A 26555-nucleotide genomic window follows, 5' to 3' on the forward strand; every position below is an offset into this window, starting at 1 on the left:
ACTAAATATACTTTTAAGTATATAATATAAATTAAATAATTTAAAAATTGTAGGTAGGTATGTAAGTGTGAACGTGTGCTTGCATGGTTAAAGGAAAAAATCGCTGACCTTCCCGAATCAAAAATTAAAACCACAATGAATTCTATCTGATCATGAATATTACATTATAAAATGTATTGTTTCTTATAATATTATTTTTCAAGCCCTTAAAAGTAAATTATAAGTTTGCAAATAATACCTAGGTTGGTTTTTATTCTGAAATCCTACATAATAAATATAGGATTTCAGAATAATGAAAAGAATTGAATACTAATTATTAAACACCAAGTAAATTGTAATAATCATACCTCGATTACTAAGCTCTGCATGAAAACATTTTTGAATTGGTAAAATAAAACATTAGGTAATATATAAGACAAATAAATAACATAAAATACTCACACTAAAAGTCGTCTTTATTTGTTCAGTAATGGTTTTTGTAAAAGTTTCTTGATCTTTTTTTTCGACTAATTTATCGCTATAAATTCGACTAGTCTCATGAAGCCAAAGGCGAATAAAAGAACTAGTTGTTGAAACACATTCACCAGTGCTGAACATGATTCCCTTTTGAACAAAATAATATTTAAATTTTATTAATATTTAAAGATTTCTTATTTTTTAGTTAGGTATAGAATAAGATTTTACTTGAAAAACATTGCTCATATCTCTGAGATTGAATATATAATGAAACTTAATAGCTGTTGGCAAAAATACTGAAAGAATTTTGCTATGAAAATTTATCGCCAGCTGTACAATTAAATCCCCTAGTTTTAACACACTACTGTTGAATTTATTTGCTGGGTTTTTTAAATGTTGAGTTAAAATCGAAGAGTAAATTGTGTATAATGCATCACGTGATGGAAATCTAAAATAAATATCATAATAATTACAAATTGAAAAAAATGATGTATAAATCAAGAATTATTTGGAATACTTAAAACTTACCCCAAAGCAAATACATAAAAATGTCTCTGCAGTCGAGAATCAATAGTAAAACTTCCAGCAGTTGGATTCATACTCGAAGCAAACATAACGTTTTGTATATCTTTTAGACATAACTTCGTTCTGTCATACCAATGATTGTAATCCATAAATTGTCTGATGAGCGTATGAGGCTGCACGGTTCCATAAGGGTCAACCTTTAAATCATATTTATTTACATTTATAAAAAAATGCATCAAAAAAAGAATAAATCATTCTTATTACTGGTTTCTAAAATCAATTTTAAGATTTATTTTAACTTAGGTATGATAAATTATTATTATAGGTGTTATTTAAAAATAATAAAAATTTTTAGCTATGTTATTATAAAGTACAAATGTTTTTGTATTCTTATTTTACCTACATATTCATCGTAATAATAGCAAATATTATTTTTTATTACGACTCCAATATATTAATACAATACAAATATAAAATAAATATCATTTATAAAACATTAACTTACTTCAGGCATGTTTATATCGTCAATAAAATATATTAATGTTTTGCCACCCGGTGGGCCAAAATTTCTTCCAGCCTTTTTCTCTAATGGTTTTTCCAAAATCTTTTGTAACATTTCTGAGAAAAATTATAATATTAAAACTTACAATAAAGTTTTATTAATACGTACGATTGTATACTGTAAGAGATAAATTTTTTTTAAATATTGTCATTGGTTATATTTATAACAGATTAAAACTATAAAGTCATTATTATTACTTAACTCATACAAATATAAGCATAAAGTATATAATTTACTACTAATAATGTATTACTTATTTACACTTACAAAACGCATAGGTACTTTAAAATAAAAATTACAAAATAATAATTCTGGTGAATACCTTCAATCATAAATCTAACCATCTCAAAATCTAAAAAATTATTCTTTTTTAGTTTAAATACCAGATGTTGTGTAGAAATTAAGCGGTACATTTGCGACAGCATACAAATCATTAGAAAGTGACTTGAGTTTGTCTTTAATTATGACGGATTTTCCAGTACCAGCAGCTCCGACCAACATAATTGCCTTTTTTTTATCCACCAGTAAGTCAAGGAAATATCTTATTCTAGTTGTTTCTGTTGTGCTTACAAGTGTTTGCTGTAAATAATTATAACTTATAAATATTAACTAAAGTGAGGCAATATTAAGAAGGCCAAGACCCTAAAACATCAAATATCATAATTTACTAGATACTCGTATGTGGTTAAATAATGGTGTAGGATTCAGAAATATTATTGTTGTTATAATATTTTTTTTTATATATTTATTATTTATAAAATAATATACTAGTAATAATTACTTGTAGAGGTATATCTGGATTTAGCTCAAATGATGGTACAATCTCAGACCAAGGAAGAAACTGTTTCGAATCAGGATCGATGAAATAATTGAAAACACTTCCTGAAGATGGGATTTTAATGGTTTTAAACTCTGATAACCACCATTTGGAAAATTCAACCCGCCAATCAATCAACTACATGTAAATCACCAATTTAGCATAATCATCGCAAAATATAATTGACGGGCTTATTATTCTAAATGTGTAATGTGTATATAATATTTATCAAGATTCAATTTTGTTAATTATACAATATAGAGTGCTAAGTATATTGAATAATAATAATACTAATTATAGACACCTGATCTTGGAATGTTGCAGAGCCAAAAGCCCACAGACAAGCAAACACAAAATACGTTTCATACACATCTCTAGTGGTTTCTGGGGGACAATTGACAGGAGTCACAAGACAATCGAGTAAAGTGCATAACATTTGTATATGTGTTATTTCTGGTATGGGTGTTATGATTTTAAATTTTGTTTTCAAAGCTTCTAAGCAGATTGGCACATATTTCTCAAACAGTACTAGAAGAGCAGCTTTTTCGGTTGAACTATCCCTAGTGTCAATCCAACTTGCAACATAAGGATTCCAGCCAAGATCCGTAGGATTAAGGTATAGTATACCAGCACGGGAAACAGTGGCTGGCGTGGCAGACCGCAAATTGGATATCTCAAATAGCAAACGCATTGTTGGCGTCAGGGCAATTCGTTCATTGCTCGCCAATGTCAACACCTATAATGTAAATATCAAACAGTTCATATACGCGTGGTAATGTAAGCCCATTTATTATTCTTAGCATACCTTCATGATAATTGAAAATCATGAAAAACTGAAAGCAATAATTACCTTATTGTCGTCCATCACTGTGTTTAATGACTCAATCCACATAGGATCTATGTCACCGTCCATTATCATCCATTTAGATCCATCACCGGACATTTGTGATTGATCTCTTATCAGGCACGAAAATAATCCTAGTATACAATATTACAATAACTTTACAGAAAAATTATACCAGTGTAATAAAACTTACCGTCTACCCATTCTCTGGTTGTAGAACTAATGACGCCGAACAACTCATCATTGGTTACTGCTTTCGGTTCGATGTCATTGAAATAAGGTTTTAATTTCAAATTTGCATAAGTTCTGTATAGCGTTTTCCATACCTCAGACTTGCCGGTACCGGCCAAGCCAATTATGAAAACTGAATGTCTAACTTCTAGTAACTCCACTAGTTGCACTACCTGCATGAATAAAATTAACAATTCATAATACCATCAATTGAATGTTTCATATATTATATATCTATATATATATATTTTTTAGGACCTTGAGTATAAAATTATCCTCTGGCTGAAGTTTCAAATCAATTGTAGCTTGACGAACTTGTTTTTCAAATTCTAAATCACGTTTTCGAGGCACAACTAGTGAAGGGAACAAATCATGGATGAGACCCATAAATATAGTACTATCTTCAGTTACAATTTTTGGAGTATTAAAATCTCGAAGAGCTCGCATTAAAACTTCATCTTCGGGACGATTTCTATCTGCCCGCTAAAATTAATAACTGATAATTGCATGGGTGATGTTTATCACAAAACAAATATGCATTCTATATCTTTTAAAATACATAATGTTTTATACAATTTATATGTTTACGATTGAAAATAATGTTATAAAAGTTCTATAGAAAATATAATATAATCACAGTTATTATCTAAGCAATTATTTTAATCATAATATATACCTATAATAACTTTAAAATCGCCACTTCATTTTTACCTTCAACGATCCAGCAACAACTAATAACGATTTAATAGCTCTTAAACCCCAATCGTAATGGTCTTGTTTGGATAGGAGTTCTTTGCAAAGCGAATATAGTGTCAAGAATTTTCTTGCAAGTAACCTTGCATTTTGGAATCCTTCGGCAATCAAGTTAATTTCACAAATTAATTCAAAATCTGGTACAACCATAGCACAAGGCCTGTATAAATATATTTGAAATTAAACAGCGTAAAAAGATGACATTTTAGAACATTTTCAACTTACCTGAACAACGCCTTAAGATTCTCGGGAAGCTCTGCTCGTCCCGCGTACCCAGGGTTCATTGTAATGAACATACCAACAGATGGAATGAGATTAACATTATCACCTAACAGAAAACAGGAGTTCTTTTTCGCTTTAATGGAGTCTAACACAGATTTGACTTGAGTCGCCACCACGGACAAAACTTCTACGGATATTCTATTGAATTCATCAAAACATCCCCAAGCGCCAGTTTGAGCGAGACCTTTGTATATATTACCACATGACTAAAATCGAGATTTAAAAAAATATATATATAAGCATAATATATGTCTCTATGTTTATAGGAATCAAAATATTTTATTTGGAAATTAGTAATATTATTGATTTACTCTAAAATCCATTTGTTCGGAGCAATTGAAAACGTAGACCATCATTCCTATAGCTTTCCCTAGATCTTTGGTTGTCTCAGTTTTTCCGGTACCAGCTGGTCCAGCAGGAGCACCACCCATTATTAAATGTAATGACTATTTAAAACACAAATATTAAAATTAAATGTTATTACTTATTTTTCAACATAACATGAGTTGATTAAATTGTATCATTTTTTTTTTCAAATACATTACACTTAAATTTCCATACAGACCCGATTGAGATATGGAGAAAATTACCTGTGTTAATGTTATGTAACATCTATCTGTCAACGGGGTCACAACCAATCTAGGAGTATTTCCCAAGTATTCATACCAATATCGAAATTGCGCGTCACAAATATTGGCAAAACAATCTGACTCTTTCAAATCCCATCTTTTATATAACAAAATTATTTTTCGATTCCAAAATTAAGAATGTAGTAGCATGTTACCTGTGTCTTAGTTGACACTGCCATTGAAAAGCAGAACCAGTTTCAATCTTCTGTTGAATCATTTTTGCCACTACGTCCCGGCAATGCACATCAATAGTACAAATTGTGTTCACTTTTTGTCGCTCTCCTTTGGTCAAATCTTCCAACAGTAAATCGATAAGTTCGTTCAACTGTACTATCTGAAAACATAATAATAAGTTAGGTTGGGTAAACATAATAATAATACGCTTTTCTAGTTATTTATGTAATATGTTATGATTAAATATATTACATATTATTTAATAATCTTAACCCCTTTGTTTCTACGAGGAAAATAAAACGATAAATAGCCCTTATGGTCCAACTGATAAAAATATTTCAATACAACTATTTTGAATTTGTATAGTTCAATAATTAAATGAACGAATTATACAGCAACATATACTCATAATAATTCACAATAATTCAAGTAGAGCGCAGACTAGCCAGCTGGTCTTTATTATCAAAATGGATACAAAACATTAATAATATTATAAAAGTGATTTATGTCTTCACGAACAATACACACTATACAAATAACGGAACAATTTAATTATAAAAAATTATGAATAATACTATACGAAATGTTTGAGCGTTGTCAGTCAACGATACTGTACAATCCCAATTAAAATATTATAATGTTATTTAAAAACAGATTAAGTATTAAACATTTTTGGACTGAGCTTAAACAAATCCATTAATATGTACACAATAAAATATTATTAAAAGGAAGTTAAAATTACTTGTTTTTTGTTGTATTCTTTAAGCGCATTTTCATGACCTATTTCAAGCTGAGCAAAGGCATCATTAGTTTCAGCAGTCCACCATATTTGAACACCACATAAAGCTGCCTGAGCGGGATAATCAAATATCCATAATCTTCTTGGTTTCTCGTCGTATGATCTTACTGCTTTGTTGAAGTAAAGATTGCCTGATGAACGCATTATATCCGTCAATTTATTTAGCCATTTTTCGACCTTATAATTATAAATAATTTTTGATCAATTAAAAACGTAAAACAGATTTTTGTCATTTTTTACTTGTCCGGAACATTCACAGTTTCCATCAAACTCAACGTATTCTCCATCCTTGGCATACATGCCAACCCCTAATTTATCTTTAACAAACTTTATTTTTGCCATCGAATCATATAGTTTAATCAAATGTCTGCGATTATATTTAAATTTATTATTTATTTATTTTATAATAAAACAGATTGTTAAATTAATAATTATATATGCATATATAAATAATGTAGGTTTAATTTACTTGCAAACTGCCTCCGGATTATTTCCATTTGATAGTATATCCAGTAAATCAGCTGATGATATAAAATAAAATCTTGGGTAAGTCAAACGTTTTGTTTCCAAGTATTGTGCCAACACTTTTTCACATTTAAACAGCTCATTTTGTATATTAACGAGTTTGTTGTACAATCCAGGTTTGCTGGTACCTTTTATAACGTTTGGATTAGCTCTAATATCTACTAGTAATGCCTATTCGCACAACATTATTCAAACAATTTGTTTTATTATTGATGATTATTTTTCATTTTTATTTTATTTTTCATTCACCTTAAATTCTTTGTCGAGTAATTCGAACCGCCTCGTATCTTCTGGTAATTGTACTCGTATGTCACCAGAACCAATAAATATTGCTTCTAAATAAGCCCATATTCTTTGTACTTCCAACCATAAATTTATTACTCGATCAGCTGTGTTTAACTTTGATTGCCAACTGGACACTTCATTATAAAAATATCCAACAAACTTAGAGCTTAGCATATTTTGTAATTGAACTTGATTGTCTTCTAACACTTCTATTATCTCTTCCCTAACTTTAAGCAAATTAACTTTTGTCCTAGGATGAGGCTGATACTCGAATGACATTGTATTCCAAGTTTCAGTAAATTCTTTTAAGGACTTCTCCATACTCATTTCTTTTACAGACTTATCGACGATATTTTTAATATCATCTTCATACACATGTAAATTAAGTGATACTAAATCATTTAGTGTAGTTGACTTCTCAATAGAAAACATAACCTGAAATAATTTAATGGTAAAATACAATACATATTGTATGGACATAAAACTTGAATGATATTACATTTGTAACATTCATAAGTTCTGCCCAATGGCGTTCTTTCATCGCTGGGTTTTGTAGTTCACTTAATGCTCTCAAAGACGTCATCATGGTTTTTATCAAGTTTTCAATGTATTCATACACCGACCAATCACGAGTAATTTTGTCCATTACTTAAAATAAAATCAATAAAAATAAATTAGTATAATTTACGAAAATACATATATACTAAAACACTTTAAATGGGAAAATTAAATACCTTTTAATTCTTTTGCAAACCGTTTAAGTTCCATATCCATATACTCAGTGTCTATGCTATTCCACAATGTTGATTTCCACACATCTATCCAACCTTTTACTAAATTCACAAAATCCCACAACTGCTTATTGAGACGTAAAGTTTTTTTGGTAGATAATAATATATTTGGTTCTGGTTTTGGTATTTCGAATAATACAGCTTGAGAGAGTAATTTATCATTTAAATCTTCCAACTCCATTAAAGACTGATTTGCATTATCAATCTCTATATAAGGATTTTCACAGTTTGCACTAAATACAATCAACTATGAGTTGTAGTATATAGAGGTGAAACTACAAATTATAAATAGAAACTTGATACTTACTTAAATTGATCCTGTTTTGTAAAGTTCATTTTGAAAAACGTTTCACGCACGTTTAACAAAATTATTCTCCCTATTATTATTGATCCTTCTGTTTGAATTAAAGGAATTACTTGAGATTTGATGTTCAAAGCATTTTTCTTAGTTGTACTCCATTTTTCCGGTAATTCCTTAAAAAAATTAACAAAAACTTGTTTTTAATGCATTATAATGTCATTCCTATTATTGTATTATTTAAATAATAAATATAGTGATAATTAGAAAACATACATAAACGGAACTTATATATATATATATATATATATATATATATATATATATATATATATATATATATATATATATATATATATTATATATATTATATACATTAAATCAAAAAATCAAAATAACTAAAACCATATTTAAGAAAAAACTGTAATAATATATCGAAAATTTCAAACATTTATAAATCAAAATTTTCCATCAACAATTCCATAATGTTAAGAGCAACTTATTTGGAATCTTTTATATAATTTTCAAGTTTTTTGACCAATAAATTATAATCTAATCAACAAGTGCCGCCTAGTAAATATCCTCTTTTTTAATTTTTTTGAATTTTTTAATTGTTCCCAATTTTAAAGATTTTTTTCCAGTTTTTAATCCTAACCTCCCAAATTCTATTTATATCAAACTTGTGCCCAATTATTAAATACAAAACGCGGCGTTGTAAAAACATAACTTGGTTCGCTCAGAAGCTTAAATGAAAAACAAATTTGACTGTTTCTAATAAATTGTAGACACTGTGAAATTAATTAGTTCAAACAATATAAATGTATTAGATGTACTAAATGGTAAGAAGATAAAAATATAAAGTAAATGTATAGAATTGTATTCACTGATTGTTTAGTTATTTTTGATATAATAATGACCATACCTGCTTCAAAATGTACACATCTTCTGGCAATTCTACATCATACACTTTCAGTAGATGTAACATATCTCCTATTGGCTCGAACATTGCATCATATTCACTTTGCCTCTCTCGAACATTAAATAAATGTCCCATGATTTTAACAAGACCTTCATAGTCCCCTTCTTCTAATGGTTTTAAAAGGCCGATATCTGTTTCTACTGTAAAATCTCGTAAGGAACGCAAACTAGAAAATTTAAAAAAATATAGATAGAAAATATTTACTTAATTAGGTTCATTTTACTATACCTGTTCACCACTTTGTTGACCAAATAGTTTTTAAATAAATCTGACCAACTTGTAATTAATTTTAAAAGATCCCTTTTAAATGGTCTAATGTCTATTGTTAACCAAAAATCAAATGTCATGATTTCATCTATTTTATTGACTTTTTGATAAATATTATCAAACAAGTTAATCTAAATACAATATAATATTAAATCTCAAATATATTTTATATAAATAATTCAATGAATATATTTTTGTAATGTATACTTTGTTTTGATAATCGATCAGTTTGGGCGAAGAATGCATTACTAATGGATTTCCCTCTTCGTCAACCTCGAATCGAATTTCTTGTTCTTCCAATGACAGATCTCTACCGTATGAAAGAAAAATTGACAATGACTCATTTTGATTTTTTAGCCATACCATAGAATATTCTTGATACTGCGCAACATGTTCAAGAGCCTGAAATAGGAAAACCGAAATAGGAATGAATCCAGTAAATAATATGCACGTTACAAGTACAATTAATTAAGATTTTCTCTTACTTTATTGGTTGTAATCTTAACATGATTAAGTATGTTATCGATATATTCGATCACCTTTTTAATTTTCCTAATATCTACCTAGAAATTTTAAATTTTAAATTATATTTAAATACATGCATACCCCATAGGTATAAACATTTTTACATTATATGGTGGATAGCTATCAGCAATTCTTTCCATGTACGATCCCATTTCAACCATGTCTTCAAGTAAAAAAGTAACTAATCCATAGAAATTCGGCTCATCGTTGATTTCCAAATTAGGTGAAAATCGGGGGAAATTATTTTTATCGAGAAGATATACGACAGTAAATATTGCTAAAGATCCATTAGAAATTGTTATTTCATCGTTGATATACTTGAGACTGTAAATATATATATTTTTTTTAATTAGTCAATTAAATATGTACACAAATATACTGCCTGTGATCGATTAAAATCATTATTTTAAATAGTTATGACGTTATTATAGATAACTTGAAATAATTGAAAAATGATAAAATTAAAACTAGTAAATATTTTAAGATAAATTAATTACTTAAAATTTTATATTCTAAGATAAAACAAGATTATAGTAATAGTAAATTAGTGAAATATAATATAGCTAAAACTCAATAACTTTAAAGTATGAATATTGAATGATTATAGTCAGTGTCGGCCTGGTACTTGAAGGGCCCCGGATGCATTTCTTCTGAAGGGCCCCCAAACATGTAATGAAATAAAAATGATAAAAAATGCTTATAAGTAGTGAAATATTATATTTTTAGTAATATCGGGGCCCCTCGACACAAATACGGCCGGGGGCCCCGGATGCGTTCGCGGCCTAGCGGCCATGGCCAGGCCGACACTGATTATAGTACCTAGTACCAACCTATTATTAGAATTCACTAAATCAAAAATTAAGATTATTTATTATTTGAATGATTTTTTTTCACATACTCATAAATATGTACTTAATTATACCTTGAAAATAAGGAATATATCTTTACATAAATTTATTGACTTTTTTAAAATAAATTTTATTCTTAATTGAGATTGTTATATTTTATAATTTTATTTTTTGTTCATACCTGTAAAGAGTCGCCTCTTGTAACCCAGTAAATACAATTTCATCAACAAAAAATTTATATTTATCCCACATCAACTTTTTTTCGATGTTTGATAAAATAATTTCTGCCTGAATATGTATGTAATCTAATTTTTGTTCTCCGTAATATTCTTCTTCTCCTTCAATAAATTCTTCTAAAATAGTATCTGTCCGAATTTCTATGTCGTCTATTGTTTCTTCTCCGTAATTGCCGTCTTCTATTCCTTCATCTAATATTTCATCTAAGACATTTTCTGTCTGGATTTCTATCTCATCTATTATTTCTTCTCCATAATTTTCTTCCTCTAATGTTTTTCCTAAAATATTTTTTTTTCTTAATGTGGCTTAAACTTCATCATATTTATCTTTGAAATGATAATGATATAAACATAGTTTATTTTTAAAGATGTATATAAATAAATATGATCACCAAGGGTATTAATAAATTCCAAAAACTATAATTTGAACATATGCATAATTTAACGTTTAAGCGTAGAAAAGGGTGAGTATGCTTAAAAATCATTCTGTATATACATCACGTTTACTTTTAACATTTGATATCTACACTTAATATTATTTAGGAACATATAAATTATGAAACAATTTATTATATCTATTTAAAAATAGACAATATTTATGTCATGAACATTTTAAAGAATAATGTCATGAAGTTAACTTACTCAGACTTGGATCCAATAATGGCACATTGTGAAATAATAAAAGATTTTCCATAAGTAATTGTTGTATCTTAATACTAGCGTCTCGAACTTCAGCGTATCTAGCGATTTTCTTTTCAGTCAACTTGTTGTCAAATGTTAAACGTTTTGTATTCTTATCACGCACATACATTGGCTTATCAATCCATTGGCTACTTAGGGTAATTATTTTTTGAAAATGTTCATGAGTTTGCATTACTCGCTCGTAAACATTTTTAGTTAAACTATGAATAGTGCTAATTGTATTTTGTAACGATATTGGTAACATAAACTGATCATTTTCGGTCCCTGTGTCTTCGTACAAATCATTTTCACTTGAGTAAACAATATCTATTTATAAGATGAGAACGTTATATTTATTTAGTTATATAATGTGATGTAGTGATATGTATTAGTTATGTAGAGATAATGAAATAATTTTTTTTTTTACCTTCCGTATTCCACGTAACATATTTTTGAGCATGGTCAATAAGGTTATCAATATTCTCGATTTCTTTAATAATTAACTGTAATTCTGTAGGGTGTGTTTCAGTTCTCAGCAGATTATACCTATAGGTATTGTCGAATATAATTTTGTAACAAACAAGTATTTAAAATCAGTATTTTTTTTATTAGTATATTACTTTTAATTATGATAACAAAAAAAATCTATTTAAATAAACTTTTAATAATTTAATATATTTTTATGTGGGTACTTACTTAAAATATATAAACAATTACCTAATTATTATCGACAAATGGTTTATACATTTTTTAAATAAGTAAGTAGGTACTAAATCTAAATTTAATAATTAAAAATCTAAACAACATCACTAACCATTTAACTATTTCTTCAATATCTCTTTTATATGTTAAAATCAGTTTTTCTCGTTTATAGAGCTTAATTACTTCGTATGGTATGTCATCTATATTAATCATCAGTATTGGATTTTTGAAATTGTAATTACAAAGTATTATGTATCTGGCTACTTTAATTGCGGCATCCAACTTTTTATACCAATGCAAATAAAAATAATCAGTGAATGATAATTGATTATAAACAAAAAATGATTACTTCTTCAGAAAAGTTTAGACTGATTGTGTTATTTTTGTTAATCGTGAATAGTGGTTGCAATATTTTTTCTTGTACTTGTTGTGGTGCAACACGCTTCCATTCTTCAAATAAAGGACTTAAATAGTTTTTAAATTTATCCTTTAACTGTTCAATTTTTATATTGATTTGATTTGCTCTTGGGGTTTTCATGATTCTTTACAACAAAGACAAGACAATATTAATGAGATATCATTGTTTATATAATTTATTAAAAAAATTATATAATATTATTACTATTAAACACATGACATTATGTATATATATATATATATAGTAAGTACTTATAAAAATATTTACTATTACCTATTTATTATATTTTATTACTTAAAAAGAAAAATTATTTCTTATACTTAATTGTAAACAGGGAAATCATTCCCTTCATTAATACATTATACCCTCTTTGTATTACAATTTATTTAGCGGATTATTTTCTTAAATATTTTGATTATCTAAAATTAACTTTAATTTAGTTTCCCCTAAATCTACTTAACTCATTAGGATATAAATATTATCTTTACACAAAGTTATATAGGTGGCAACTCAAAAAATACTCAGTCAAATTTTGATTTAGATACATCAAAATTATCGAAAAATATCAGCTAAATAACTAATAGTGAAAATGGGGGCCCCAGTTCTAAAAACAAGAATTAAAATATGGTTTTCTATTTATATTTAAAAATTCCAAAAATCAGAATTTGAATGTAGGTATGCATAATTTTACCATAAAAGTAAGGCGATCAATCTTAAAAAATCCCTCTGTGTACCTCACTTTGATGCTTAAATATTTATTATTTAATAATTATTAAGTACGATAAATATACGATTAATTTATTTATTAACTTATTGCTTATTACTCTAAATAAACATCATATCTAGCATATCTCATATATAGTCTATTTTAAGATGTAAAATAACATTTCGAATCAAATATTAAATAGTGTATTATTATTATTAATGTATTATATTATTATAGTAAAATACAGATTTTGTAAACTTTCTACATACTTATTTATGCTGTTAATGATTAATACTTAGCTTCTTCATTTATTTATTACCTATTAACTTATATTAATTGATGCTCATTTAGTCGTTTGTCATATTTTGGGTTGGAAAAATTGTATTGATTATAAAATTGAAAACTAAGGAGGATATATTAGGTCTTGAAATACCTTCCTAAACATCGGAATCCATATCATTTTTCCAACCGATAAGATTATAAAACAAGATTTATTTAATAACACACGAGTTGCTGCTCTCGTGTAGTAATGAAGTCAGTGTATGTCATGGGTCTTAAGCAATATGTTAAAGTATACAGAATGTATCTTATTATATAATATTTACGGTAAGTCATAAGACTGAATGACGTTTAAATCTTCCAGCAATCGATTATTTATCCGTGAGTTACCCCACATCATCGCTTTAAGAACGAGCGGGTACTCTGAATCCATTTCTTCTGGTATGATACGCATTTCGTAATAGTCACTTTTCTCGATTTCGGTAGCCATCGCCGTTCCCGATAGACGGTCGATAATTTTCTAAAGACATACAGAAAATGACGTCAATTACTAGGTTAATATAATTATTATGACAAAAATAAAATGTTGATACTAACAAACTCCTGTGCCAAATTTTGATCCAGTAGACCTAACACTTTTTCGAAATATTTTTCCACGGCAGTCGCTACCATAGGTCGATTCAACACGGCCGAACCAAATATTATTATAAACTGTAAATTTAAGGAGATTATTATTGTAAAAATATTATGAAAACATCATGCACCTTTCTTTTAATCTATTCAGATTTCTGACGTTTGATATTTAATTCAAAACCTTTATTGATTTTTACATAGGTAGGTACCAAATGAAAAACGAATATTCTTCCGCACATTATTTTATTTAAAGTTAAATGCTACTTGTATATTAGCTATTATATATTTCAAAAAATTTGTTCGTCAGCCGACAACACTTTAGTCGATTTATAATAATTTAAGTTAATGTTTTGAGTAATATTTTATAAGCTTGTTGTAAACTAATTAATATATTTTATATTAAATTAATAAAAATAGATTAAATTTACCTTATGAAATGACATTAAGTCGTCAATATTTTCTAAGCAGGCTTTAGAAACAGTGGCTAAACGATTATCAATATCATCCGACATGTTCAAACAGAAATTGTAGTCCTCCATAAACAAGGCGTTATTCGCATCGCTTAACAAATCTAGTGGATCGTAAGCAATAGAAACCAACTTTTCCATATACTTTGTAAACCGAAGATACATGTTTTCAATCATTGGGCTATACCAACAGCCCATGAGTCCACCCACTTCCACCTTCTCCAATTTTTGATAGTCAATTAACGTTAATATCATCCACTAAAATAGTTTGATTTTAATACATAATAATATACAGGTAATACCTCTATATGCATATACATTATACATCACGTAATATGTAACCCTACGTATAGAGCGAATATTTTATCATAAACCACTCATTATTTCAAAAATTAATAATCTTTTTGAAAATGTTTTTTTACATGATTTCCAGTTGTTCTAAAACAACATTTAAAAAGCTTTTTAAATGTCATTTTTTGAATAAAAAACATGTTCCTACAATAATTCTTCTTTAAAAATAAATACATTTTGAAATAATGAATGGCTACTAACTTTCATTTTTAATGAGTAAAGATTTAGTACCTATTATCTGATCGATGGTATATGATGATTGATGACAGATAAAAAAATACACATTATCAGCTATTGTAAAATAAATACACTCATTACTTTTCTCAGAATTTTAAATATGAATTTAGATAGCTACCTACTTATTATGAATATAATAATAGTTAATACATATTTAAATTTATACAATTATTTAGAACTAATACTCATTCAAATCATTATAAAGATTTCTAAAATAATACTTAATTTTATTAAGTAACTCAAATCTGTTAACTTGGTGTAAAATATTGATATATGTGTATTTTGAAGTTACCTATACGATAGTTTGTAATACATTTTTAACATACTTTAATGCAATTTAATCGATTTTCAAATGCATCAATGTTCTGAAAAAGGTCATTTGTGTGGAAATTCCAATAACGTGGTTTGTAATTACGTGAAACTGAATTTGTCGATATAAAAGTATCAAACTGTTCTTGAAAATATTCCGTTTGAGTAACTTTGAATTCGTTTCTGAAACATAATATATATTTAGCGAAATATCATGACAATAAACAAATAATAGGTTAATATTAATATGTATGAATATAATTATTACTTGAAATAACTTAGTATTTCTAGAATATCATAAATCTTTACTAAATTCTCCGCTAGTTCGCCTTGAAATAAAGCGGTGGGTTCTAAATATCTTGAAGACTATAACATCAATTTTCGATAAAAATAAATTTATAAATCTATACACTTGATTTGCTTACTTCTGTCATGACCATATTGCATAATACTTTTATTAAGGTAGTTATGTAATTGTAATTTTGAAAATTTGGACAATTTATCCATATCAAAGCCAACTTTCTCCACAAAATGCATAATTCTAACTTAGATTCGACCAAACCATTTCCTTCAATCGTATTTATGTGCTTAGTCAGTGCAGATAAAAACGTAATTATAAGATTTGCTTCTCGTTTTTCTAAATAAAAACAAAATAATTATTATGTTCACAGAAATAAATATTTACGAGTATAATGCAAAAACCATAAAAATTCGACAAATAGATTTACCAGTCACTGTTATTTCTGTTATTTGCTTATAAATATCCATGCATGGGCTTTTCGTAATGGTCAAGAAATTTCCGATCTGTTGGTCAATTTGTCCATGAAAATTTATAAGTTGCTGTTCTCGATTTTTCCAAAAAGTAAGATCTGTATATTAAAAATGTGTCAGTATGAAAATTTAAGAAAATTGGACTATATTTCTTTAGTTTAGCATATACATTGGGAAGGCAACGCAGCGGGATCTTGTTCCAAAATTACACCTGGCTTGAGCGATACCATTATTTTTAATTCTTTGAACCAAGCGTACACTTTGTTTTCCAATCTTTGTTTTAACACATCATCAACAATTTTTCCATCACTAAACAGGTATTTAACCAATAAATTATTAGTATTCAGAAGTAAATATATATATTGATTTGATTCAGAGTTATATAAATTCAAGCAAACATCCATTTGCTTAGATTCTGCAGAGTGGAACGAGGAATATATTTAATTTACAGTGAGGGTTAGTTTTGTGTTTTGATCACGTTTTTGAGAATATCGAGTAGATACCCACTAGCCTACCTTTTTAAAAATTATATAATGTCTAGAATAAAGCTAGTATAAAAATATAAACTGGAACATATTGCATTTCGTGCATAGTAATACATAGAAACATTTTCTACTGAAAACACATTGTAATAAATTTGATAAAATTATTTTTGAGTAGGAAATCGGTACCTCATTTCAGCGGCTTTTAAAGCAGTAGTTATGTTATCATAGCCATAGGGTAATGTCAATATTGAACGATTTTTCATCTGTCCTGATATGTTATTTATGTTTGTAAGAAAATCATTAAGCCTATCTTGAACTTCCACTACAATGTCATCTGAACAGTTCTTGAAAAAATTTTCTTTGTTGGAGAACAAATTTAACAAAGCCTGTTCAAGATAAGAATACATATTTTATTAAGACTATATTTTTATGGTTTAATAATGTTATACCCATAGGCGTTCGCAGACCTTGCTGACAGGGGGGGGGGGCCAAAATGTATATTGTATATATTACATACAGTCGTAGTATTATAATATATAATTGAATATTATTTTGGTTATTAGTATTATTGCTACGTATCTATTAACACATATTATCAACGCTGTACCTATCGCTTGTGGATTGAACAAAGTTGGACCTTTGACAACACGAAATTATCGTGCACCGTATACTCAATATTCACAATATATTATTCATTGACTCAATGTAATATAAAATTATATTATAATGTTTTTTTCTTAAAACTATATTTGGGAGAAAAAAAGTAGCCCTCAGGAGGGGCAGCTGCCCACCCTGCCCCTCCCGTGCGCACGCCTATGGTTATACCTATTTGTCATTGTGTTACTTACATTTTCAGTGATTGCTTTTAAATCATCCAAAGGATTTGCTGACACTTCTCCGCAATAAAGTATTGAGTCGCAGTTATCGTTCGTAACTTCAACTGGTTCAAGTCTTATAATATACGAAACTCTAGACTTGTAACCATCAGGAAATTCGTTGTACATTGGTATTAATAAACCAGTAGAGTTTAACGTGAAAAAAATTGAATTTCGATCTGGCATGTTCAAAAAATTCATTACCAAAGCCTAAAAGTTGTATACAACAAAACTAAGTACGTAAATATATTATTTGTTGTATTTGTTATTCGTACTAAAAGATTGTAAATATTTCTTTAATCCAATTTAAAAAGTTTCTCATTTACATGTACATATTTTCCAAATTGTATTTTGTTTTGCTATTAATGTATATATTATACATTATTACACGATAAGCGATGACCAATTTAGATAATTATGAAATATAAAAAAAATTATAATAGGCACCTAATTTGTGTAAGTGTGCACCATGCGTTTAAAAAAGTGAATTTTTAACACTGTAATGGTGACATTAGATTCGGAAATTTGGAGATAAATATTTATAATTTTTTAGAACAATAGCTCCGTGTTACATTAATAACAATACGTCAATACCCTTCATAGCCTACATAATAACAACATCCTCATCTCAAAATGCCTACTCTCTTATTACTTGCTTCCATTCAGTTTAGTATGTGACACATATTGGCCGGGTAATCAGTTTAAAAACAGTTGGCTATTAAAAACCATGAAATTGTGTTATTTTATTATTATTAATTAATTAGTTATACAACAAAGTATAGAATAATATTTCACTCCAAAACTTTAACTTACTCAAATCATTAAAATATTTTTTCTTTTACTCTCCTAATTATTAATCCTCCACATCGCTTATGTACCTAATTGGCCACGCGACCTGATAAACAAATAATTTAAAAAAATAACACACACACACACACACACACACACACACACACACACACACACACACACACACACACACACAGATAGATGCCCCCTTATAAATCAAGCCGTCAAGTCTAATACATTTTGTTACATAGGTATTATAATATTAGGTATTTTAGTAGTTGATTTCTTAAATATTTAATTAAATATTTAACGAATAGTCTTAATATGGATAAGAATCGTAATTATTATTAATATAACTTCTTATGTAATATAAATCAAAGACAATAGTATACTTACACGATACTCTCTGTTTTTCAACATTGTGTCAATTAAATCGTTTTTTATATGCAAAGATTTGGTTAGAAATTTATACACGTAGGCCAACCGTTGGTCATCCAATTCTGCATTTTCTGCATTGTCCATCTTTATAAATACAAATTACAAATCAAAAATGTATACATATAATCAACATTTACTTATAGTACAGAATATTTAGATTACAATATATATTACAGTTTATTTTATAATCTTATAGGTTAGTTACCTTGGTGACTATAATTGCTATATCGAAGGCTATTGCGTGAATGTGTGAATAATTCGTGCCAGTAATCCATCAGTCATTCAGTTCTTTTGTATACACAATGACAGTTAGGGACTAAGGTGTTATCTATGTAATTGTTAACAAAAAACGATCAAATTATATTATTTTATTTTTAATAATATTTCAACGTGTTCTAAGGGATAAATTAGGCAATTTTTATAATTATAAATACTATAAAGGCCACTAAATAGGTACACTTGGACTTATTAATATAATAATATCTATATATTTATGAAAGATAAAATATACTTCAGTTATCAAAATATATTTAACTATTTAATAATGTATGATACAAAGACACGGTGTGCCATTGCAAATAACTGAATTATAATGGTGTCGCTCAGTAGCGTTATTCTTACAATGGCCGTAGTATAGTTTTTAATATTTGGTATGGTATGTAATAGTGTAAGAATATATTAAGTGCCACTAGACAATTAGGATGTAACTATTATTTAATTAAATCATTTTAAAATTATACAGATGCGGTCATGCGGAATCTCTAAATCGGGCAATAAATTAGTATTTATTTATTAAAACTAAATATCCAAAAATTATATTGCAATTATAAAAATGTACATTGTATTTAGGTATATAGTAACCATCCTTTCATTTTACTATTTTAGTACTAAAAAAGTAATTTTCTTCATTATGCCAGCTAGTAATTATCAAACTGTGCTCTATTCTAGGAGTTCTGCTCCAATTTAATCTAATATTATTAGTTGGTTGCAATCTAAACTTATACCTAATACACAAAACTACAATGGTCAAAGATCATACCTTCTGAAAATAATATGCTTAAATAAAGTATTATGATTATAAATAATAGGCTAAGTTCATGGTATCAACTATCAATACTTATAATATTATTACTATAGGTATTCCTAAATATTTTGTCTTGAAGTCAAATCCTAGATGAAGTACAAGTTGACATTTGGGGATCTGTATTCATTTTCAAAAACATCAAGTTTTTATTTCTTCTTTATATTATGCAGCGGACGTGTGACGGAAAGCTGCGCGTATTATTGACTTGCCGATTTTAATGGGCAATGTCAATGTGAGATTACATTAGACACTCAAACTTATAGCTTAAACATTCTTACCTTCAAAACGACACCACCGCCAAAGCCTTATCACAAATCTTTATCACCTCATACATTTTTTTTGTTTTTAACCAACCCAGTGGCGTAGCAAGGGTATGGCGAACTGTGCCTACGCCAGGGGCGCAAATTATGAAGGGGCGCAAATAGATCAACTATTGGACAAGAGAGACTCACAAGCATGGAACTTTTAGCATAGAACATGGATTTTCTAGACAAATTTCATATGACGAAATCATCGATGAATTCTCTAGCCTTAAAGCAAGAAAAGAAAATTTTTAAAGTTCAAAATTACATTGTAATAATAACTTATAATTATATAATGTTGTATTGCCTAATTATATAATATATAAAAAATAAAAATATATATCATTTCGTGTTTTCGTCAATTTTTTAATCGCTTAAAAGGCGCATTTTCCTAGGTTGGCCAGGGGCGCTAACAAGTCTTTCTACGCCACTGAACCAACCATATGAATTCTTAAAAAAGCTTATGAAATTTTTTTAAATTTTTTACTGTACCTATAGTACCTACCTATGTATTTCATTAATCATAAATATATTTTTTAATACCCATATTCATATGAATTGTTTGTTTGGTATTTAATTTTTAAAATTGTCATGACCTTATTGGCTTTATTATATAGCAGTTACCTTGAAGGTGATGAACTTCTGTTAACGGTCACCTCTGTAGGACGGCCAACTCTAAATAGTGGTAATTATTTACAGTCCCTTCGGTGACCGTTATATGGAAGTTTTACTGTATTACAATAGGAGCAACTTATAGTTGTAAAATTAAAACGACATTGTCATCTCTAGCCTCCACCTACCACCTACCACTCTCTGCAGTGACTAATGAGCCTCGCGGACCCCCAAGTTTCACGACAGCAAGTATCCGATGGCAGCTAAAATAAAATTGAATTCCACACTTCATCGTTAAATTAGCTGTATCGAGTAAGAGACAATTTTTCGACCGCGATTTGTGGGGGCCCTGATTATAAATTATTTAAAAAAGTTCAGAGCCTCGATCGCTTTCACGGCCCAATGGCCATGGCCCAAGGCCAGGGAATAGGTATAACACTGGGAAACATTTAAAAAGGGATGGGAATGTGAATAATAGTCAGGCCTGCAGGGCTAATTATATTTGGATTATTTTCTTTAACTTAACTATTAATTTACTAAATTTATTTTAATTAACGATTTCATTTTTATTTGAATAAATAAATTAAGTTAATTTATTTTGTTTTTAATTTCTTTACATTTCACTACTTCAGTAGGTATATTTCGTTTTAAAGTAAAAATATTTATTATGAATTGTTTAAAGTTTAACATTTTTAATATATTTTTTATAATTGATTAAATATATAGTGATAGTGATATACTTTATTACAAAAACGCGCACACACAAAAATGTTATATTTGTTTGCAAGGCTTATTTAAATAATATTGATTCATTATTTTCACTATTTTCAGATATTAATTATTATTTATTACTTATTAGATAAGTAACTATTGTTCATTTTTAAGAAATGAAAACTGTAATGAAATACAATATACTATATGGAAATACTGTATATTGTATAATGTATAAAGTATAAATACTTTAGTCATAGTCTATAAAATAGTTTTAGGTTAGTAATAAATGAAGTAGGTAGGTACGCTTGATAAGTTCAGAATTAAATGAGGGAGATTCAATTAAATCTCTTAAAACAACGTTTCAGAAATATGTTCTATTTGTAACTTGTAAAGTTGTAATCATCCAAATTTTCTGAAAAATAAATTTTAGTTTTTATAAAAATCAAATTTTGCTTTTTGGACAGTTGATTATTTATTTACATAAATCACCAGGATGATGAATATTAATTATTTATTAGTTAATTTTACAAATATGTATATAATATATCAATATCATAGATACTAAGATACCTAGATGCGTATTTAGGCACAGGCCCTATAGGCCCGGGCCTAGAGCGGCAACATTGGAGGGCGGCAAATTTCAACAATTTTTTTTTACAAAATTAGAAAAATTATTTTTCATTTGATGAAATCAAACTCAACTAATTTTTGTTCGCTCAAAATTAATCATATATCTACATATATCTCAATGTATCTTTTTAATATAATATTATAATACAGTAAATTATATATTTAAATACGTTTTAGAAATAATTGTAGAAAGGATGAAGGGGGAGGAAGGCGGCGAATTGGAAAGTGCCTAGAGGCGGAAAAACCTTAAATACACCACTAAAGATACCTAATAATTAACGTCTGACGTATAACTAATTTTTATGTTACCTTTGAAAGCTGCATGTTCCAATAAAGAATTGAAATATAATATGTCAATGTGCACTAGAAGTTTTAGTTAAAATTATATCAAAGTATTAATTGTTTTAATCTGAAAGAAAGACATAATATATATTCACAATTTTTTTTTTGCTTTCTATTTAACTAGGTACTTATGGGAAATAATCTATATTCTATAATATCACATGTCGTGTTCAATTTAATATTATTCTATTTTAAACTGTTTAAGTGACTTTCACAATATAGTGGATAATTTTCTGAAACACCTACCTACCATTATTATTATTATTATTTGGAAAAAAAATGTACTAAACTGGAATATTAAAAAAGATGTTGGTATACTCGTACCTCGTACCTTAAGTCATATGTACAAAATTTATATCAACTACTACAAGTAATTATATCACTACGATACTTCTAGTTTAGCCAGTGTTTGGAAAGAACGTCGTTCATGTACGCATGTTCACACGTTCACGTTCATAGTTAGTGAACGATACGCGAACGTCGCTCATTTTTTAAAAATAGAACGTGAACGTGAACGACGTTTATATTTTTAATGAATTTGAACGATTTTGAAGACGCTCAATTTATTTACTATTTAATAAATATAACATGTTAATATGTATATAATTTATATGCTTTAGAAAATGTATATGCTCTAAAGTCTAAAATGTTTTTATTTTTGGGTTGAGACCTATATTTTTAAGGGTTTTTATTCAAACTACTGGTAAACTATTTATAAACAAAAAATTATATGAACGACCTTATGAACGCGTCATTTTTTCAAAGAACATGAACGTGAACGCGTTCGTTTGAAAAAACATGAACGTGAACGTGAACGAGTTCCTTTTTTAAGGACTAAACGTGAACGTGAACGAATTCATTTTTTTAGTGAACGTTCCGAACATTGAGTTTAACTCTCATTTGAAATACCCGAAATGTCCCAAAAACTTTTAAACTATTAAATGTTTAATCCAGGAAATCATCCTCTTGAATCTTGACTTCAACACTATGTCAGATAATATTCCTAGAAAACTTTATGGAAAGTAGGTAAAGATTATAATCTTAACTAATTAATTATTTATCATTCTGGCAAAAAATCTAAATAAGTCTCAGTTTATTAAATGTTACTTTATGGGTGGCTGTTCTTTGCATATAAGTTGTATATCAAATCATCAAATCTTATTACGTTAGCCATTATTTAGTCGGTATAACGTGCATGGTATAGATATATTTCGTTTATCAGTAATATCACTAGCACACATAAAATGATTATTGACAAGATTTAATTTTTAAATTGTATGCACAAAAAAATGACAATATAATATTTAAAAAAAAATTAATTACAAACTAACAAACTATGATATGTATATAATGATGACTAGGTAGGTACTATAAAAACGATTTATCTCTATTAGAGCTGGGTAAAGCATAAAATATATGTAGTAATATAACTCATTCGATATTTTTTAGTTAATATATTTTTCACAACATTTTTACTTGTGTTTTTCTTCTGACAAATACTCAACTTTGTTTGTAACTCCAAAAATACGAAATCTACAATTTAGTACTATATTGTATTATAAATGCAATGATTAACGATAAACTTTAGTACAATGTTTGTATCTGTTCCGTTAATTCACTACCACTATTATTATTATTTTTTTTTGGTTTCTCTGTTTTTTTTAGATTATTATATATATATATTATATTATTTTGATTTTGGGGGCATGAAGTGTGCAATATGTTGTAGTATTGTTTCAAATAAATTATTAGGACCATAACGCTCTTACACCACATATTATACTCTATCAATAGTAGCTGTTCAGCATTGGTCGGTAGGTAGCCCACTGTTTTATATTTCGAGTTTTCATTTTGCTCCAAGAACTCTCAATAGTATTAGTGTGAGCCAAAGTATTAGGATTTAAGACTACAAAATTAATAAGCCAAAGAAACTTTTCTAGTTCCTGTTTCCCAACAGATCAGCACGTACATTGTTGCCAATTATTATTGAACATGTTGCTGCAGACACGACAATAATAAATTACCGATGAGTAGCGCTCCTATCAAAGGCTTGATCTAACTTATCAACACATTTCCGTGAACCATTCCATTAATATATATAATCATCTAAAAAAAAAAACGAAAAATAAAATAAAATAGTGGTAGTGAATTAACGAAAAAGGTCCCAATATTTAAAAGAGAGTTTCGTTATTTTCAACAAGTCATTTAGGTATATTATAAGATAATGTACTTTAGAAGCAGTACTTATTTAATATACAGAATGTAACAGACTATTCAACAGATTTAATAATATTTGTAATGGAAATTTGTTAAATAGCCCCTGCTGTTACACGTTACACCTTATATTATACTAACGATCGGCAACTGGCGGACCACGGCCCGAATTCGGATTCCGGACCGTGGAACGCAGAAAGCCTTCGGACCGTTGACATGTCTTAACATTTTTTCTTCATATTACATTCATATCTTCATAAAAACATAAAGATTCAGCAACAATTTTTTTCACTGGACCTAATTTATTTATTATTTTAATCTTCCGGACTCCAATAGAAATTAATTTCCGACCTCTGTTATATACCAGCTTCCATCGTTGGTACAACCACCAAACATCATTTCTTAGTCTTGAATGAAAATTTATCGTTTTTCATTTTTACAAAGCAAGACCTGAAATTGTTTTCCTATGTTATAATATGCTACCTAATCAGTCTATTATTAAATAAATCCTATTAATTTTAATAACGAATAAATTGTAAATATTGACATCGGCTTAACAACGACAATGTATTGGTGAGACGGACATATTTAAACAAGTTGGGAAAGTTCGCTGAATTCAGATTCAAACGACTATAACAAGTATTTTAACTGATGATTAGACACCTAAAACCTAAAAAACTAACAATTTGAAAATAAGTTATAGTACCTCTAAGTTATTTATACTTTTGTTGATTAATACCTAATAGTTTTATTTGATTGCGTTTCGCACAAAATATTTCAAATTTTGCTCTCGAACCATGGTTGTTGAAATATTATTCATATTCGCCACACTATATATAGTAATATAGTATATTCAATATGAGTATATGACCAGGGGTGTTCCCTGTTCCCATAGGGTATACATGTACACCGTATACTCTCAAGATTTTTTTTCAATATTCGTAATATTATTATAGGAATGGATAAAAATATGTGGTTAAAAATTTTTCCATATTATTATTGATACACTCTTTACTGGCTTTACTTCTATAAACCAAAAGAAAACAATTTTTACTGTATTAAATGTTTATACTTGATGATAATATAGTATACCCTCAAAAAAATTAATGGGAACACTTCTGTATATGACTGATATGTTTTAAGGTTTCAAAATTAAAAATGCTACATAAGAAAACTAAGTTTTGTATAATGTGTAGTAATTGAGTCATTATTTTGATTAATTTAATAATTTGTGTAAAAACATTGAAAGTATAAAAATTGAAAAGATCCCGAGATCTTTACAATAAATAAAAATAACGGGATATTTGATGAGGTAAAAGTTTTTGTAAACTCTAATAATTAAAATTATATTACAACAATTATATATTACTTTTTTTCCTTCTTTTCGATATAATTCATTGAATCATTAAATATAATAAGGCATGAAAAACATGAGAAATGAAACTACTCGCAGTGATAGACCTATATTTTGATTTTTATAAATAGGTAAAACTTAAAAATAATTATAAATCTAGGTATATGATGATTTTTATATTTTTCATGGTAAATATTTCTGTAGAAAAAAATTTAAGCTATTTATAAATAAACACCCCAGATTTAACCAGCAATCAGAAAATATGGAATATCTTGTAGGTACCTACTACTTATAACAAAAATTTATTTCTAGTGCACAGCTACAGAAAAGGCATGG

The 26555-nt window shown here is 27.9% G+C and overlaps 3 protein-coding genes across 3 annotated transcripts; all 3 read right to left on the reverse strand.

Annotated features, from left to right (window-relative positions):
• Nucleotides 1-341: 341 nt before the first annotated feature.
• On the reverse strand, nucleotides 342-7465 carry LOC149060579 (dynein beta chain, ciliary-like). Its single transcript, XM_089229644.1, has 21 exons — nucleotides 7382-7465; nucleotides 6847-7317; nucleotides 6542-6768; nucleotides 6313-6439; nucleotides 6016-6249; nucleotides 5255-5433; nucleotides 5061-5196; nucleotides 4782-4916; nucleotides 4414-4676; nucleotides 4147-4348; nucleotides 3694-3918; nucleotides 3398-3608; nucleotides 3211-3338; nucleotides 2665-3096; nucleotides 2325-2498; nucleotides 1927-2122; nucleotides 1487-1599; nucleotides 985-1178; nucleotides 685-904; nucleotides 442-603; nucleotides 342-362 (listed from the first exon to the last, which is right to left on the reverse strand). The coding sequence occupies exons 1-21, from the start codon at nucleotides 7463-7465 to the stop codon at nucleotides 342-344; spliced, it is 4134 nt and encodes a 1377-aa protein (XP_089085770.1).
• Nucleotides 7466-11451: 3986 nt separating this feature from the next.
• LOC149060580 (dynein axonemal heavy chain 17-like) lies at nucleotides 11452-14967 on the reverse strand. The gene is made up of 7 exons (XM_089216531.1): nucleotides 14674-14967; nucleotides 14210-14323; nucleotides 13939-14132; nucleotides 12559-12751; nucleotides 12322-12491; nucleotides 11935-12053; nucleotides 11452-11834 (listed from the first exon to the last, which is right to left on the reverse strand). Exons 1-7 carry the CDS (start codon nucleotides 14965-14967, stop codon nucleotides 11452-11454), a joined length of 1467 nt encoding a protein of 488 aa, XP_089072657.1.
• A 906-nt stretch (nucleotides 14968-15873) lies between these two features.
• On the reverse strand, nucleotides 15874-17134 carry LOC149060581 (dynein axonemal heavy chain 9-like). The gene is made up of 5 exons (XM_089216532.1): nucleotides 17052-17134; nucleotides 16550-16689; nucleotides 16338-16478; nucleotides 16035-16246; nucleotides 15874-15975 (listed from the first exon to the last, which is right to left on the reverse strand). The coding sequence occupies exons 1-5, from the start codon at nucleotides 17126-17128 to the stop codon at nucleotides 15874-15876; spliced, it is 672 nt and encodes a 223-aa protein (XP_089072658.1). The 5' UTR covers nucleotides 17129-17134.
• Between the last annotated feature and the right edge of the window lie 9421 nt (nucleotides 17135-26555).

This window comes from Diuraphis noxia, unplaced genomic scaffold (assembly GCF_037042655.1).
Source record: "Diuraphis noxia isolate RWA-SAM2 unplaced genomic scaffold, SU_Dnox_SAM2 contig0001, whole genome shotgun sequence".
NCBI classification, from domain to species: Eukaryota; Metazoa; Arthropoda; class Insecta; order Hemiptera; family Aphididae; genus Diuraphis; species Diuraphis noxia.

Bases quoted from the DNA above. Each gene is read 5' to 3' on its own strand.
- LOC149060580 (XM_089216531.1), bottom strand. From the start codon at position 14,967: ATGATATTAACGTTAATTGACTATCAAAAATTGGAGAAGGTGGAAGTG. The intron at 14,133-14,209 runs GTTAGTATCAAC...GTATGTCTTTAG, and splicing joins AAAATTTGGCACAGGAGTTT to AAAATTATCGACCGTCTATC. The intron at 12,492-12,558 runs GTAATCATTTTT...TGGTATAAAAAG, and splicing joins GTCTAAACTTTTCTGAAGAA to TTGGATGCCGCAATTAAAGT.
- LOC149060581 (XM_089216532.1), bottom strand. From the start codon at position 17,128: ATGAAAAATCGTTCAATATTGACATTACCCTATGGCTATGATAACATA. The intron at 16,690-17,051 runs GTACCGATTTCC...ATACCTGTTTAG, and splicing joins TTAAAAGCCGCTGAAATGAG to TGATGGAAAAATTGTTGATG. The intron at 15,976-16,034 runs GTAAGCAAATCA...TTGATGTTATAG, and splicing joins GCAATATGGTCATGACAGAA to TCTTCAAGATATTTAGAACC.
- LOC149060579 (XM_089229644.1), bottom strand. From the start codon at position 7,465: ATGACGTCTTTGAGAGCATTAAGTGAACTACAAAACCCAGCGATGAAA. The intron at 7,318-7,381 runs GTAATATCATTC...AAATTATTTCAG, and splicing joins AACTTATGAATGTTACAAAT to GTTATGTTTTCTATTGAGAA. The intron at 6,769-6,846 runs GTGAATGAAAAA...TTGTGCGAATAG, and splicing joins TACTCGACAAAGAATTTAAG to GCATTACTAGTAGATATTAG.